The following is an 18,639-nucleotide window of genomic DNA, read 5'->3' as shown; positions in this document are numbered from 1 at the left end:
TGCCTAAAGTTATGGTGTCTAAGGGCTAGAATCACAAACTGGACAAGTTATTTAGGTCTAACCTAAATGTGCACTCCTGCACACAACCAGTACCAAACATGTATCAAGTGGCTGACCTATACCAAGCACAGTGCTAGCTATGGGAACACAATGCTGAATCAGCCAGGATTCCCTACTTTATGATGGCTTTGGTCATGACAGAAGGCGCTAGAACACAGGCATTGAGGAAGCAGAAGAGAGGACTTTGCCTAAGGGAGGCAAAGATGGCATTAAAAATGAAAGACATTTGAGCAGAGGGCTGAGGATGAATGAGGATTTTCCAGGTGAACATGAGGGGTAAAAGATAAAGAAGGCTCTCCAGGAAAAGGAGACAATCGCACATATAAACTCCAAAGAAGAGAATATGCTCACAGTATGGTAATAAACTCTGTATGGTGACACAGAATGACCTGAATGTACTATAGGCAAGGGCAGATTGTGAAGGGATGTGCAACTCAGACAAAGTTACTGGATTTTATCCTGGAAGCAGCTGTGAGCCCCTAACATCATCAGGTAAGGCAGCTCCGTGGTCAGATCTGTGGGCAAATGCACTGAATGGTAAGACTGAGGATTAGGAGGCCATTTCATGAACTCTTCATAATATAATAGTCAATGTGAGAGATAACAAGGCCTGAACTACTGCAGCTGAAGTGGGTGGGGGGAGGAAAGGGCAGGTAAGTGGGGTAAAAGCAAAGTGACTTGGTGACCAACTGGTTTGAGAATGGAGGAAAAGGAAGAAGTCAAGATAATTCCCTGGCTCTGAATGGAGAAGATACCTGTCTCCATGTCATGTCATGCCTTTAACTTTCAATTCTGGCTTCTGGCTTCCTGAGATTGGTCACTGCTGCTTTGCCACATTCCCTTTGTCCTGAAGAATGTCCCTAATGGGGTGCCTGGGTGGCTCAGTGGTTGAGTGTCTGCCTTTAGCTCAGGACGTGATCCCACAGTCCTGGGATGGAATCCCGCATGGGGCTCCCCACAGGGAGCCTGCTTCTCCTTCTGTCTATGTCTCTGCCTCTCTCTCTGTGTCTCTCATGAATAAATAAATAAATAAAATCTTAAAAAGATTTTTTTTTTAAAGAATGTTTCTAGTTGCTACTGACTCTACAGGCAGAAATACAGAGGCAGCTGTCCCACCCCACTCTCTGAATGGTAGTGATGAAAGGGAAGCACCACCTGTGCCTCTCCCAGCTGCCTGTCTACAACTCTGTAGACAAATAATTAGGGCAAAATATAGTTATTACAGACCCCAGTAGTACAATGCATTGTGGAAAATAAGAGCCAAATACAGTAGCAGGTTTTTTGAGAGTTCTATAGGAAAGCCATATGGTGCAAAGATTTTGTGGTTAGTCAGGTACAAGTCTGACTTCCGGCTGCATTACTGTTACTAGTTGTGTGACCTTGGAAAATGGATATTCTTGAGACTTGGTTATTCTTGAGACTTGGATATTCTTGAGACTATATATAGATAATACAGCCTACCTCATCTGTAAAAATTAATGATACTATATGTAAAATTCCTATTAGCACCATGCCTAATCTGTTATAGATTGAAAGATGATATCCTTCTTTATTACCCATCCCCTTTTACTACTCAAAGACCTCCTGCCTCCAGACAGAGTTTAGTTATCATCAATGGGTATTTCTCCCTACTTCCCTCACTCCCATCCACATTGATGTCTATTGTTAGAAAAATGAAGCTTCTGATAGCAAAATAGGATGATATATATGTCAGAGACTGTTGCAGTCCATCCAATATTTATCTTTCCTTTCCTCCTCAGTAATGAATCCTGATTTTGCTGGAGGTAGCAAAGTACCAAGTTAAAAACATTTCCCGGGCTCCATTGCCACTAGGGGTAGCCATGTGACACATTAGGGCCAATAAATCTCTGGTAGAGAGGTTTTGGAACATTTCTGGTCACAGGTAGTTTTCTTCTCCCTTCACTATCCTTCCTTTTTCCAACTTCTGGAAATTGGATGTGATGGATGGAACTGCAGTAGGCATCTTGCAAACTATGATGAAAAGATCAAAACTCATAGGACATGTCTTGACATACTTGAGCTGAAACAGTGCTTCTACCATGTTCCAAGAGATTTTTCATCACATGAGACAAATTAAGAAAGACCTAAATTTAAGCTGCTGCCTTTCAGGTGCTTGTAACTTTCATCTGAGCACAATTCTTTATTGAATCCCTTCAACCCTACCTTAGAATGATTTTCAAGGCATTTGCCAAAATTCCTTCCAAATGAGAAAGAAATGAGCATTGATTAAGTGTCCAGTATATGTCAGACATTGTGTATATAGACATATAAATAAAAATTACATATGGACTCATTGAATTCTTACACTAATCCTGCAAAATAAGTATTTCCATTCACATTTTACAGCAAGGGGACACAAAGATCTGAGAGGCTAAGTATTATCAAAGGCATCACAAGGATATATGGTGAAATCAAGATCCAAGCTCCACATCTGTCTGGTGATAAGAGTTCACATTCTGGCTGCGCTCCATGCTCCTGCAGGGGTCCTATGAATTCACAACTGTGAGGAATCATGACTCCCAAGACTGTGTCTCCAAATTAGTCAGTCACTTTTCCTAGGTCTTCCATACTTATATCTAAAATGCAACTAGTAGGGGCACCTGGGTAGCTCAGTGGTTGAGCATCTGCCTTTGGCTCAGGTCATGATCCTTGGGTCCTGGCATCAAGTCCTGGGTCCTGGGATCGAGTCCTGCATCAGGCTTCTCACAGGGAGCCTGCTGCTCTCTCTGCCTATGTCTCTGCTTCTCTCTCTATCTCTCTCATGAATAAATAAATAAAATCTTTAAAAAATAAAAAAAATGCAACTGGGAAACCATTTAAAAAATATGTCTAGGGCCTGGGGGGAAAAAAAGCATGTGTAGAAGGAGGCTACAAGGAGGTTGATGGAGCAAGTAGGGTGAGCTGCAGGTGCCTAAGGTAGACTGCCAAAGCACCTGGGCAAAGTCGATCGGAAAGGAGGCTCCTTTTATCTCTGTCCTCCAGTCAACAACAACCCTATTGAAATCACACTGACTGGAAATCAGTGTGTGAGCCTGAGGCATGGGAGGGACATTAAGTAAGGTGCCCCAAGTCTATACATTCTCACAATAAAAAACTCATGTATAATTTTATCACATATTTTTTAAGAGAAAAGAGAAATGAAAGAAAATTAAAATTGTATATGTGTGTTGTGTATGTATATGTATCTTAAAACCTAGTATATATGTATATCTCTTATAATCTAGTAAAATAAAAAGCACACATTAAATGTATTTATTTTATATAAATATTACATATACTTAAAGGTGTGCAAATTTTAACCCCTTCTTCTACACAATGAATTTGAAACAGCTAACAAGACCCACAATAAATTTAAAGACCATGCACAGGAAAAATATTGGAGCACAGAAAAGAGGAAAATAAAGTACACAAATACATTCTATAGGACCCTAAATAACTACTAAAACTGAGCTGTAAATTTAGATCTGAGCTTCCTCCTGCCAAAGGAAAATAGAAAAAATGATGAGGTACAGAATTCACGATGGCCCCGAGAGAAAGGGGGTATTACCACCTCAGGAGCAACAAAATATTTTCAGTTCATACAAGAGCAATAAGAAACCAGAAGACCTAAGTGGGACTTGACTTGGGGGAAACTGTGTAACGTAGTAGACAATGTCTGAGTAATTCCCTCAGATAAATGTCATAGTGTATTCCACACCACAGTTTCTCACAGAGTTATTCAGTCAAGCTGAAAAACCATTCAGGGCAGGCAATCTGTGCAGGAGTGAGGCAATGAGATAGAAACATGCTTTGATAGAATGGCTGGATCTAGTAATGAATCCCAGAACATCTAGGTGAACAAATAGCATGTTCTGGCAATGACTCTCCAAGCAAAACCAGAGTAAGGAGCAGGATGATGCAACAGTTCACACACACTTCAGAAGTTCTGAGAAAGTTTTCATGGGCTTTTTATTACTATGCAAACGGTGCTTCAGTCCACTATCATGATGCTCATAGGTAAAGTAAATGCCAGTCTTTTATCATTCTCCAAATGGCATAGCAAGGCAGAGAAAATGTAGGTTGCTATTACTTAAATAAATAAATAAATAAATAAATAAATAAATAAATAAATACACACACACACACACACACACACACACATGGCTTTTGACTTTTACATTAGGAAGGTCTAGTATATATACTTTCTATTATATAACTGGTGGTAGAGAAGATTTATGAATTCACACCCATAATGATTTCTTAACTAATTTAAAAAGCAATGTGTGAAAGGCATGTTCCTAAATAGGACATCTCAAAAGTGGACATTAAACAGTCCTTGAATGGGTGGAAATTAATGTTAATTATTGAACAGGGTAGAAGAACACAGAAGTTCATTAAAAAAAAAAGACATATGTAAGGAACAGTACTTGCCAAGTCTGGAAAGCAATGTAAAAATTGATGTAAATTTAATTGAGCTTCACTGAAGTGTATTTGTTTTCTATGCATTCATATCGGTGCATCCTCATGGCATATTCACAAGAGTCCTCAGTAAGGTACAAAGTGGAATATTCAGAAAATGCCAATTAGACCAAATACATATCTGCATGCTACTTTTCCACTGCAAAAGAGTCAGATGAAATGTAGCTCTCAAAAAAGAATCTCTAGTTGTGCAAAGACAACATAAATATGGCTGTGCTTTAATTTAAACTCTCTATATAGTCACAAGAAGTTACGACTGTAACATGAACCGAAGGAGGAAAAAGTAAGGACCATTTGTTACTAATTAAAAAACAGGGGATTAGAAAAAAGATGGCTATGGGAAATAGGGAACAGTTGTTCTCCCAACATGGACCTCTCACCCTGCTGATTTTGTGGTTTTTAAAACTATAAAAGTGGGAAAACTGGAAAAATGACAAAATGACTACCAAAATATAAACAGAATATCCTATATGCTTTTTAAAATAATATTTTCTAATTTGGAGATATAAAACTGGATTTGCTAAGGAAAAAAGCTGATATTTCCACATTTTGGTTCCTCCTCCTACACATATATAACAAACACATATTGGATCTAATGCAGCTCCACGCAATGCAGTAACAAGGTTCCAGTTCTTTGATTCTAATTGCAATCAACTGCAATAAATCAGCAGATGAGGCAGGTGGTTAAAGTGATACAACTTTAACCAACTAAGATTGCTAAAGTTAAAAAAATATCATTGTGGTCACTTTAAGCTACCTAGCTTCATCAAGCAGAGCTACAAAAGCAGCAGGTTAGCAGGTTTCTGGCAAAGCATAATTGGTGCTGAGCAACAGACTGTGTACATGAGCAGAAACATTGCGTAAAACTCACATTACTGGCTTACCCACACCATATGTGCATTTTGGATGGAAACAGGGGCAGCTCTCATACACCTCACATAGTTTGGCCTTCCTGACTAGGATGAATGAACATTATGTTTCAGTGTGCTAGTTAACCCCAGTAGAAACCAGAAAACGCCAGAATTATGACCTTCCCATTATAATTTTTTTCCAGTGAAAATGAAATTAGGACAAAGATGTAGTAGTAACAAAAATAGAGAAATTTGAAGTTTCAGAAAAGATCTTTACAAACTCTGATAAGCATGCCTCAAGTTAATTCATCTTGCCAGTGTTTCAGGCAATCAATAACCTATGCTAATCTGACTGCCAAATATAAAAGTCAAAGGTTCATAGATCTACAAAAATAATAAAGTCATTTAATTGTTCTTTACCAGTGGCCCACAACCGACCATATAAGCAAGAGCAAGAGCCTAGTTTCTGCAGTCTGACAATTTATCAGCAGAGATTACTGGACTATTCCTTTCTAACAAGCATAAAAGCTTGATTAATCAATGCCTAAAATTTTCATTATGCAGCAGATCCCCACCTTCCCGTCCATCACCGCCCCCTCACCACCATCACAAGAGTCATATAAAGGTTGGCATTTGGTGGCCCAATCCCAATTCACTTTCCAAAGTGTTGAAGACCCAAGACTATTGAGGAAGAAAAAAATCTCAGAAACCACATCTAACATACTTATTTCATTGAGAATTGAACTTGAAGAGAACGTTAGCATCATCCCAGATGATCCATTTGGTAAGCAAGGGAGTCCCCCAAAATGTACTTTTTACTATATTATACGGTGCGATAATTCAAATGAAAATAAAGATGAGAGAAATGCACTCTACAAAATCTTCCCAAAAGGTATCTTGTATAGTAGGATAAACACATTAAAAAATTAAGTTTACCATTTAAATGACATAATCCAACTGTGCTTTGCTTCCTAGTAAATCAGAAATTTGAAAAGGTTTTATATTAGGGAAAACAAAAAACAAAGATCCTTACTCTCATCCGATAAAATTATACTCTAATATACTAATTATTATAAAGGAAAAAATTAATTATATTTAACTAAGTGCCTCAATATCAGATATAAAGAAAAAACAAAGTTTTTAGACAAATACATGTTTAAATTGATAGCCCACAGTATATTTGGGGGGGGGGCGGGGAACATGACTTTATAGCTGATACAATGACATTGACAGGTTGATCAACGAGAAAAGTTTGGGCTGTGTGATTTCCAATGAGATGTGAAGAATAACCTCCAAGTCACCTCACTCTTCTCCCTGCTGGAAAGGCCCCTGGGTGAGAGGACAGATGTTTTGACAAATCGTGATCAGATGTGGTGCTCTGTGATCAACTAATTAAGGGATCTTAAATATAAATGAGCCAAGGCAAAAACGTCCCAACATACCTCCTAAAGATCATCCTCAATAGCTTGCCCCATTGTTTTTACTGCCATATAAAATAGTTCTTCTATTAAAGTAAAATCTGCCCTTGAGTGAATACATCGTTTCCTCATCACCAACCTCACTAGCATGTAAAATATACACTCATTACAGACAAATTGGAAAATAAGAATACTGGAAAAAATGATTTAACCCATACAGCTACCATCCCAGAGGCAACTACCCTTAATGCTCTTATGTACCACATCATCCTTTTCTGCACAGTTTTCACATAACACCAATATACAATTTTGTATCTCATATTTTTAACTGAAAGTATGAAGCCAAGAGTTTTTATGTTTTATTGAAAACCAATCATAAATTGCATTTAAGAAAACTGAAAAATATCCCACTGAATGAACTGCCATCTTTTTTTTGCATGTAAAACTTCTTGGGGATTGAAAAGATTATTTTTTTAGAACAGAATCCTCGAAGTGGAATTACTGTCAAAATATATTAATGTCTTTATGGCTCTTGATACTTATTGCCAAAATGCTTTCCAAAAATGGTTGTACCAATTTAAACGGCCTTCAGTATCAATACCCATTATACCAGTATTTGGACTACGAATATCTTGTGAGAATAAACAGTTTCATAATCATCTTTATAATCCCAACACTTTAATAAAATTAGATACTATGTTATACTAGAAAATTCTAAAAGCTGAAATTCTGACATCCCGTAGAGGGATGTTTGCTATGCTTAAAACTCTTCTGGAGAATCCCTCCCTCCAGTTCCCCTTCTCCTGCACCACATGACCCTGATTCTTCTCTACACAGAGCATAGTCTCTAACGGGATCATCTTAGTGCCCTTTTAAGAAATGGCAACCAAAGTATTTATCATAATGAAATTCACAAAGCTCAAGGATATTTTCATTCATTTTAATGACTATCTGAAGTAAAAACAAGGAAATTAGTCCCTGCAGAGTCTGAAGGCTCCTCTGCTCTGTTAAAAAACTTAAGGGAAGCATAAAAACAAGTTAGAAGAAAAGTGGACATGTTTCATTTATATGTGCATTCCATGCCTTTCTAAATAAACAAAAAAACCTTTTGTTTCCTAAATTACTCAGCTGTGAATTCCACAGGTAACTCAACTATTTTCATTTTTTCATTCTTTTTTTTAATAATAAATTTATTTTTTATTGGTGTTCAATTTGCCAACATACAGAATAACACCCAGTGCTCATCCCGTCAAGTGCCCCCCTCAGTGCCCGCCACCCAGTCACCTCCACCCCCCGCCCTCCTCCCCTTCCACCACCCCTAGTTCGCTTCCCAGAGTTAGGAGTCTCTCATGTTCTGTCTCCCTTTCTGATATTTCCTACCCATTTCTTCTCCCTTCCCCTCTATTCCCTTTCACTATTATTTATATTCCCCAAATGAATGAGACCATATAATGTTTGTCTCAACTATTTTCAAATACATAAGTTAAAAAAACACAAATTCAAATTCAGTATACTTGATTGAGAAGTATGCTTGAAATGAGCTGAACAAAGTCCCCCAGATATTTACTTTACTTTCCAGGGATTCTAGTATTCTGTACTTAACAATTTTAGCAAGCATTTTGTTGTTGCTACCTCAATTCCTGTTTTGCAATTGTTGTCTAATAAATTTCCTAGCACATATTGGCTGTAAGATAGTTTTAGGTCGTCATTAAGAAATTTATATTAAATATGCAATAAGCTACTTTGGTTAACAGAAGCTGAGGGGGATATTAGTGTCACAGTTTATTATTATAAATAATTTTTGTGTCTTCTGTCAGCATAACCACAGTAGTATCTCAATACCACCAGCTGATAATAATCTTTATAAATCCTACTTTGCAGCTATACCATCTGTTAGTTATTATTTTATATGTGTCTCCATATGCATATGTGAATTAGTTGTCACTCAAGACAAATATATAAATAGAATTGTGGTTTTGTGGGGAGATTTTAATTGGCTTGTTTTTGTGTTTTGTGATCTTAAGGCCAGTAAACTAAATAAATAAACATATTCCTCGGTCTTGGAAACCAAAATGCAGATTTAAAAATAATTTTTGTAGTACAAATAAAAGAAATTCAAACTCAATACACACTTAATCTAAAAGTATCTACTAAAAGTTGGTTGAAATTAATTGTTGCCAAAATTGTCTATAATTTTTAAAAATATGGAAATGTCCATATTTATAGCTCTGGAAATACACCTACAAAACCAAAAAAGAATAGGCCCACTAGTATATTAGCAGCTAATATGGTCCCAGTTTTCACAATACAAAATAGTTTCCATGACTGATGATTTGAAAATAATGACTAATTACCTGCTTACTTGTAATGTTTATTCCCTGAAAAGATGAGTCATAATGGCAAAAACTCAAAACACGGCCCCTCATGAATCTGTGGGTCTATTCCCCCGAGCTGTACGTAACAGGCTCCTAGACTGGCAGAAGGCGGTGGCAACATCATTACAACCCATGACCAAAATTCACACAGAAAGGCAACAAGAAAAAAAAAAAAGAAGGAACAGAAGGAGATAGATAATCCTCCAATTGGAATTAGTTCCAAATTATAACTCTTCCCCAAGTACCAGTGTCTAATGACTTTCATTTCAATAAGCCCGAACACAGGCCATGCTCTACACACCGAAAACATCATGAATTTTCTTAAAAGTTACCAGTGGCTCTTAAAACATAGACTATATATGTTACAGCACAATGTGAGAGTAACCACATTTGAGGACTAGATGGTTCAGTATTTCCATAAGTTATCCTGTTTCAGGTGATGATACTTTGGGATCATACAGAGGGAGTGCCAAGGTAGAAAGAGTAGTAACTACTTGAAGTCATCATTGAGAGAAACCCTAAAATATTTAGGGAAGAGGACTGCAGAAGACAAGTACACTGAGAAACTATGTTTTTCTGAAAAGAATGTCATATTATTTCCAGTTCACAAAGTAAAAAGTCCCACTAATCACTTAATACAAATAAACACCCTCCCTTTCATAGTCTTTTGTGTAAACATAAGAAGATATCTCAGAATCCAACTCTGTAAAGTGAACTTATTTGATGTCCAAACCAGATCTATTTTTGCACATTATATTCTGCCTAGATGCTAGAATTTCCATGATGTCAGGTGAGCGCTCTATTTGGAGGGTGAACACATTTTTAAAGTATATTTGGGCTATGAAGTATAAGGAAAAATATCACAGACTACTTAAAATATTTTAACTGCCATCAAAACTACAGTGTGGCTCAGGCTGCGGTTACATTCATTTCTTAACCCTTTATCATCTGTCATTGAGATTCCTGTGTGGAAAGTCATTTCTACCATGATTTGCCTCTGTATTTCCAAATTGTTCTCGCCCCCCCCCCAAGTTTTTATTAAAATGTTCTTATTGAAGGATTTCATTAAGGAATTTCACATATAGGAATTAGTTACATAAATAGTAAGACAAATTTTTTAATGGTCCAATGCTCACCTAGTGCCAGAAGCCTCTCTTCACTCTCCTTCCCTAATGAAATCTCTAATCTTTGTATTTATGGAGTTTAAGGAACTTATTTATTTCATTTTACATTGTAGTGACTTGTGGAGCTTTCTAATTTTTCCATGAATAGATTGAGAATTTCTGCTTATATAGCTAAGAGTTGTATGTATATTTACATCCTCTCCATCCCAGGTCTAACAATTCCTTGGGAATAGCAGACAATCTCATAAACCTATTTTGATATACTAAGAGCCACCTTATCCAAAGTGTTCTTAGAAAAGGGAATTATACTTTGGCAATATAAAGTGTTTTTAGGTATTATTGAATCCATACTAATTTATCAAACATATTCCCATTACAAGTAATATTTCAACATTTCTTATATAGCCATTAAAAACTAAAATAATGAGAATCTTTTCTGCTTGGTACAAGAGTTCCAATTTCTTAATCAGATGTCTATATTTTTTTAACTAATTGAAATCATTACAATTTTCCTTGCTAATGTAGTAAGAATATCAAAATAATAAATTAATAGACTTTTATGGTAACTCCTACGAAAAAAGAAAACTTCTTATAGTGATAAAAAGAAAAAAAAGAAAACCCTATGTGTTTATAGTGTAAGGGGAAAAAGAGGATTTAATGAAGAGACTCCCAAGACAGCATTTGCAGAGGACGGCTTATTTGTTCATTCATCCATCCCAGAATCATTGACAGTGCACCCTTGTCATACCACATGAGTCTGATAGTATGTAAGTGGGTGAAGTAGTTGACCAGGCTATAGGATAAGTACAGTATAAGTATAGTATAGTATAAGGTATAGGCTTCACCTTCCAGGAGTTGACACTATATGAAGTCATAAAAGACAACACAAGTAGTTCAAGGACACTGGCATTATTTCTGGCTGGGAGCACAGAGAAAAGAGTTAACCAAGGAGGTGCCATTTGGATGGCATTTTAGCTTTAAGCTTTATTCTGCACGTTTCAAGGCATGTGCGGGACCCTGAAGTGACAGAACCTGCTGTTGGTTTTCAGAAAGGGATTTAGGAAAGAAACCACTTCATCTAATAACAGTTAGTAAACAGACGAAGACCTAGTTGGAGAATGAGAAACCAGACTTGGAAGATACTTATGAGATAGAATCAAGAAGACTTGATCGACTTGATAAAGAGGGTGAGGAGAATGAGTCAAAATGACATGTTGAGGCCTTTAACTTGGCAGGCAGATGATGACATTATAGGAAATCTAGATTATCACTAACAGGGATTTACTGAGCACCTTCCATGTAACAGACACTTTTCCAGGCCCACAAGAGTCTGTTTCTGTTCCGGCCAGGGGAGGCAGATAGTAAACAAACAAATAATCTGAGAAGTAATCAGTTTGTTGGAGGAAATAAAACAGGGTTATCTGACAGTGACTGGGGGGAAAAGACACTATAGCTGAGGTAGTCATGAAAAGTGACATTTGAACTAAGACCTAAATGACCCTCCAGTAACAAAGGGATAGCTAGTGCAAAGGCTGAGGTGGGAAGGAGCTTAACGGGACCAAGGGACAGAACCGTAGCCGAGAAATCGAGCTGGGGCTTGGGGGTATGGAGAGAAAGGAGATGGGAGAGCATGTATTGCTCCTGGTAGCCCACTGTAAGACACAGCATTTATCCTAGTTACACTGGTCAGCTGGCAAGTTTTCAGCTGAGGAGTGATAGGCTGTGATTCCTATTGCCATTAGCGGTGTGAAGAATGGACTTATGGGAGAAGAATGGGGTGGAGGTGGCAGCTCAGACCAGGGTTCTAACAGTCCAGTGCTGAGAGGGGGGGTCAGATTCTACATGTAGAGGGGGAGGTTACCAGTGTTACTGATGGGCTGCATGGGATATGAGGAGGAGAGGAGCTAGGATACCTCAGGGGTTTTGATTCTAAACTGTCTAGAGGGTATGGTGCTGTTACACAGAGATGGTGAAAACCTGAGGAGAGAGAACCTTCAGGGTGTGAGGGCTGGGAATGGACAATTATTTGGTCACATAAAGGCTGAACTGCCTAGAAACTTGTAAGTGTAATGGCACATGGGCAGTTCTGGAGCTCAGGGGAGAGGTCTCATGGAGATATACTTGGGAAGTCATCCGCCTCTTCACAGAATATAAAGCCATGGGACTGTATTCATTCATTCACTTAACAAATCTTTTCAACTGCCTATTCTGTGCTAGGCTTTAGGGCTAAACCAAAACAGGCCAAGTCCCTGACCTCTTTCTAGTTGTTTGCAGCAATACCCTCCTGTGCTAGAAGTACGGTGTGTAACATGTAGAAAGTTCCAAAATTCACCCAGTTTGTGCCCTAATAATTAACATTCCCCCTAAATCTTAAAAATTATTATTTTAGCAATTACATAACGTTGGTATGTTTCTACATAGTACACGGAAGCATCTGAATTACATTTTGAACTCGCCACAAGGAAGAAATAATTTTCTCACACAGAAAACAACAAAGGCCCTGGTCTTTCTACCAAACAATGTCAAGGAGTACACTTTGATGTTGAAAACAGCAACCTAAGTTCTGAATAGGTTATTTTCAAACTGTTCTCTATAGGTTCACACATCATCTATTTAGTCCAATGTATTAGAAAATAATCACTCAATTAAAAAAAATGTTCAAATGTTTTAACTTAGGTGCTCTTTTCCTCTTTTTTCAAAAGAAAGTTTCCATTTCCAGCATTGGAAAAAGCTTATCACTGGCAAAATCCCTGCTTGCACTCCTATCCCTGACTTGCAGCAGATCGCCTGTGTTCTTTGTCCTAGGCACCTGTCTACATGGCAAGAGGAGAAGTTACTATTGATCCTCAAAGGAATCTATAATCATCCTGACTTATTTAGCTTTACCCAAAAGGACTTACTGAGTTTCACTTACCTCCAAAGGTTGGCTGCCTTCTGCTTCTGAAGTTTTACCTTTGGCTGCCACTTCTTGCTCAGGGGCTGCATCCTCTATGAAGCAAAAAACAAAAACAAAAACAAAACCTTTAGCATACCACTGAGGCCAAATCATCTTCTATTTGTTTAAAATATCTTTTGTTACTACACGTTTCACATTATGGAAGCGATTACTATTTCCTTTGGCGCAAAACAAGTTAATCTTTTAAGAATGATAATTTTAGAAAGGTTCCAGAAATCATAGATACATATCCGTATACACAGCCTAAACCAGAGATATATCCTGCTTTTAAAGAGGTTTACTCTGGAAAAATCAAGTGAATTAACGTTTTGTAAATCAAGTCATGTTTCAAATAAACTGGGAAAGCTTATGATTTAAGGAAGATAAGGCAAGTTATTTTCAAATTAAAAGCCTTTATAATATAACTGTCCTCCAAGTTAGTTTTTTAAATAAGATTTACTCATTAGAAGTGTTTACTTGTGTGTCTATAGATTTGCCTCAGAGTAGGTACGTATATTTGCATGTAATAATTAACCAAATGTCAAACAATCTTTATAGAAGGGAGAACAATGAACAAATTCATAAATTAGCCTTTGGTTAATATTGATTCCTAAGGCTGATGCCTGGGTTGGTCATATTACTAAATGAAGTTGATAACTATGCTGACTCCAAGGACATAGGAGAGATACAAATATAGGTAAGTATAAGCATAATTTAATTAATTAACAAACTATTTTAATTTATTGGCTCACTAATGATCTGTGATTTACACATGGTAGGTAAAGAAACAATTAATGAGAAGTTGGTTTAGTAATTTGTAAACTGCACTACCCATAAAATTAAGCCAGCTCAGGAATGTTCACAACAGGGAAGATTACAAAATTCATAGATGATGATTTGGCCAACACTAAAGGTTAGGAATTTGTTAATAAGGAAGGTCATAAGTCCTGACTGGAGATAACAAAGTATGCAAGTCCTGGCTGAGCTTAACTTTTCTTATGAAACACAAAAGTTTAGCATACCATTGGTGATAATCAAGGAAGAGCCTCATTGAAATTTTAAAGAATTAAATAAACCTGTTAAATTATAAAATCACGAAAAATATGGGGTGCCTCGGTGGCTTACTTGGTTAAGGGTCAAATCTTGATTTTGGCTCAGGTCATGCATGATCTCAGGGTTGTAAGATTGAGCCATGCATGCTTTGGGCTCCATGTGGGTGTGGCACTTGTTTACAATATTCTCTCTCTCTCCCCTGCTCTCTCTCTAAAATAAATAAATAAGTTGTTAAAAGATGAAATAAAAAATAAAATGCAAGCACATCAATGCATATTCCAGCTTATAAGCTCTGTTCTCAGCTAGGTGCAACATTATTATCACTGGGCAAGACCTACCACATAATAGGCATTCAATAAATACTAGCTAAATAAATTAGTGAACTTCTCTTTATAGTTTCTAATCCATAAAACTAAGATAAAATATTAAATGTTACATAATAAAAGCTGTATTAGAGCATACAGTTAATCTCCTTCTAAAACATATCTGTTAAACCTAAAAGGCAACTAATATTAAGTACCACTAGGTGTATTGCTTCTAGAGATCCACAACTGTGGCATAACTTACTAGATTTCAAAAACAGTTAATGATTGATAAGGGGAAAAAATCATACCAAAACAAAAGCATTAAGAACTTTCAGATTATGTCTATAGGCTAATAAAGTTAATAACTGTTAAGTGAAAAATTGCATCACATTACTTTTGTGACCTAGCACATCGAACTATTTTGATAGATTTTTCAAGTGATTGTTTAAACTGACCATTTATTTGCCTATCTAAGGAAACCCTACTTTTCAGAAGGGACAAGATCATCAACCCCCAGTTTACTGGTGGCCAAACCAATGCAAGGTGAGTTTAGCAACATAGGCCACAGCAGCATAAGTAGCTGAGGTAATAATGTAAGGCTCTGTACATGGAGGTCAGAGTATGTTCAAAAACGCCCATGCCCAATGCTTACAATATATATTGTCCAATATGAAAGGTCATTTACTCGGGAGTTTTTACCTTTTTAAAATGATTATTGCCCTATCCCATAGCCACACAAACATTATATTTGGCTAAAATCATTCAACACAAAGTCGGCGCTTACTTGGCCATTTTCTGACTTCAAGCTGTGTGTCTGTACAAAGCTTTCTCCATGTCTCCATTGCTTGAATAACCAGAAAGGTTATCAGCCGGTGTTCCTGACATCACACAACACATCTGCCTGGAAGCGATTGTAGAATCGCTATTTACTGAAATGCCATGTCTGGCGATGACTCAGATAGGACAATAACTGATTACAAGGAAAAATGCCATCTGCAAGATTATTCTCTATAAACAAAGCCACAAAATGAAAACTGCACAGACCGCAAACAGAGAAGAACAGGTCACAATGAAATATAATTTTTGAAGGTTTTTTTCTTCCCACTGAAGAATTAGTTTATCATGCAAAAAACTGAGTTATTTTCTCTAATTTTTTAAAACCCACATAGAAGTTGAAACACTTCAACAATAAATAAAGATGTATGGACAAATATGAAATAAAGTTCTTTAGTTTTCAAATTGTAAGTTAACTCGATACACTGGATAGATTAAGAATTTTCATTTGCAAGTCAGCTGTTTAAAAAGAACAACAAAACAACCAATGTGTTCACAGGACTTGACATCTCATAAAGCTTTTCTTTACAGCACCACATTTAATTCTCACTATGGTGCAGTAAGACATCTTCCCCATCCACCTCCACTTCCCAATTTACAGAGAGTGAACTCCCAGGGGCAGAGGCACTCGAGTGACTTGCCCTAGGTCTCCCAGGTAGAAGGCTGTCACAGTGGGAGCAGAACCTAGTCTTCTCACATCTCTAGGGACTATCTGGCTTGGTAGAAGGTTCCAAAGGATGAGGGCTGAAGAGGGAGGAATCAAATCTGAGTTAGAGAACAGTGAAGAGAAAGGCCCAAGGATCCGAAAGGGAGCTCTGAATGCAGGATCTTGTGCTGGTCCAACCCTCTGGGCCCCTAGATACTTTCCTCTACTCCTTTTATTTTCCATAAGCCCCACAGATTATCTGTTCTCTTCCCTTTCCACTGATGATGCCAAACACTTCTGACCAGAGCAAGCCTCTGTCCTTCCTTCCCATCCTTCAAAGCAAATACAGTCCGCTTGATACTTTTCCAGCAGCTTGTAAGGCTAGACACAATTTAACAATCCCTCTTATATTACAACCATGTAATCTTCTTAGCTCAAATGTAGTTTTTATTTAAAGTAAATAATAAAGGCTACATATACATACTAAGGATGCTCTTTCAGAACTTAAAGAGCTGAAGTGTAAAGTCATTCATATTTTAGAGACTGGCAAATTTTGCCAGTAGAGTGCTAGATAGGAAGAATTTTATAGACTTCATGGGCCTTATGGTTTCAGTCACAAAACTCTCAACACTACCTTTGTGGCTGAGAACAGTCAAAAACAATATATATTACTCAGCCATTAGAAACGACAAATACCCACCATTTGCTTCAACGTGGATGGAACTGGAGGGTATTATGCTGAGTGAAGTAAGTCAATCGGAGAAGGACAAACAGTGTATGTTCTCATTCATTTGGGGAATATGAATAATAGTGAAAGGGAATATAAGGGAAGGGAGAAGAAATGTGTGGGAAATATCAGAAAGGGAGACAGAACATAAAGACTCCTAACTCTGGGAAAAGAACTAGGGGTGGTGGAAGGGGAGGAGGGCGGGGGGTGGGGTGAGTGGGTGACGGGCACTGAGGGGGACACGATGGGATGAGCACTGGGTGTTATTCTGTATGTTGGTAAATTGAACACCAATAAAAATTAATTTATTAAAAAAAATAAACTAATGAATATGGCTGTGTTCCAATAAAATTTATTTACAAAAAGAAGTTTCAGGCTGTAGTTTCCTGATCTCTGTTTGTTTGTTTTTATTAAGTAATCACTATGCCTAACATGGGGCTCAAACTCATGACCCTGAGATCAAGAGTTGCTTGCTTTACCAACTGAGTCAGCCAAGTGCCCCTCCCGATTCCTATTCTAGAGACTATATGTATTCTTCCTTTTCTAGGATAAAAGGCTGAGTTATGTTTGAGTTATATGAGGAAACAAGCAAGGGATGGCCATTAGAGTATCATTATGATTCTATCCTACTGTGTGAATTGGGTCAATGGAGGAGAGAAATGGTGAAGAGTAAGCACTCAGTATAAGAGAAGGAGAAAAGGAGAGAAATCCCCAGTGATGGGAGAGGAACCCCAATGCCTATCTGAGTTACCCAGAGGAGACTTGTTATGGCAGGAGAGGAGGTAGGGTAAGCCTCACTCCTTAGGCTCCTTCAATGTGGTAAAAGCTCTACTATCATTAACCCAAGTCCTCCCTGTACTCTCTAATCAATGGCTTGGTAATCTGGGGGGCTTTGCACTCATGATTCTTCCCCTTCTCTTGAAAATGGGAGGACCATAGGCAGCATATGGCTCTGTCTGCTCTGACCATCCACAGGGACCTCCTCCCACCTGGGAAAGCCTACCCCAGCCCAGTATGGTCTGTAACTGGATGGTGCTCAATCTAATTCTGGGGTTCAGAATCCATTTGGTCTTTGATGGAAGCCACATTCTTCAACACCAGCTTAATAGACAATAAAAATGAGAACTTGGTCTCTATTTGGTAGGACTGTTTTCTCCCTAAATTGATTAGATCTTATCTGGAAAAGAGGGGTGTTACTATTGGCAGGCCCTAGGGTCTAACACCGGAGTGGGAATGGGCTGATATGGACAGGGCTAGAGCCTACCTAAGTATGAAAAGCTGTGAATACATAAAACTGTTTTAAGTCAGAAGAATTATATAGAACTGCGTATCTCAGGATACAGTCTATAAAACACTAGTTTTGAGGGATTCACATGGAAAAAAGATTTCTATGGTCAAAAGTATGAGAAAAATCTGCAGAATGCATTCCCTTCCAGTTGACTTCCAATGCACTTAAACATATTAAAGGCTCAGAGAAATTCTTCAGTAAAGAAAATTCAGGGGCACCCAGATGGCTAAGTTGGTTAAGCATCTGACTTGATTTCAGCTCAGGTCATGATCTCAGGGTGTTAAGATCGAGTCCCACATTAGGCTTCATGCTCAGTATAGAGCCTGCTTAAGATTCTCCCTCTCCCTCTGCCCCTCCCCACACTCTCTCCCCCTCTAGAAAGAAGGAAGGAAGGAAGGAAGGAAAGAAGGAAGGAAGGAAGGAAGGAAGGAAGGAAGGAAGGAAACTTAAAAATTCTTTTTCATGGTGATCCCTAGGGGCTTAGTAGTTTAGTGCCTGCCTTTGGCCCAGGCCATGATCCTGGAGACCTGGGATCGAGTCCCAC

General features: G+C 37.9%; 1 protein-coding gene across 4 annotated transcripts in view; it reads right to left on the bottom strand.

Annotated features, from left to right (window-relative positions):
- The window catches only part of UMAD1 (UBAP1-MVB12-associated (UMA) domain containing 1), a 229,489-nt gene that overhangs the window by 66,873 nt on the left and 143,977 nt on the right, over positions 1–18,639 (bottom strand). For all 4 annotated transcript variants that reach the window (XM_055307336.1, XM_055307337.1, XM_055307338.1 and 1 more), the window contains exon 3: positions 13,222–13,295. In XM_055307336.1, the coding sequence (XP_055163311.1) occupies positions 13,222–13,295 (74 nt within the window). The remainder of the gene's footprint in view (positions 1–13,221; positions 13,296–18,639) is intronic.

Source organism: Nyctereutes procyonoides, unplaced genomic scaffold (assembly GCF_905146905.1).
Source record: "Nyctereutes procyonoides isolate TBG_1078 unplaced genomic scaffold, NYPRO_anot_genome, whole genome shotgun sequence".
NCBI lineage: Eukaryota > Metazoa > Chordata > Mammalia > Carnivora > Canidae > Nyctereutes > Nyctereutes procyonoides.
This window is presented reverse-complemented; position numbering and strand designations above follow the sequence as displayed.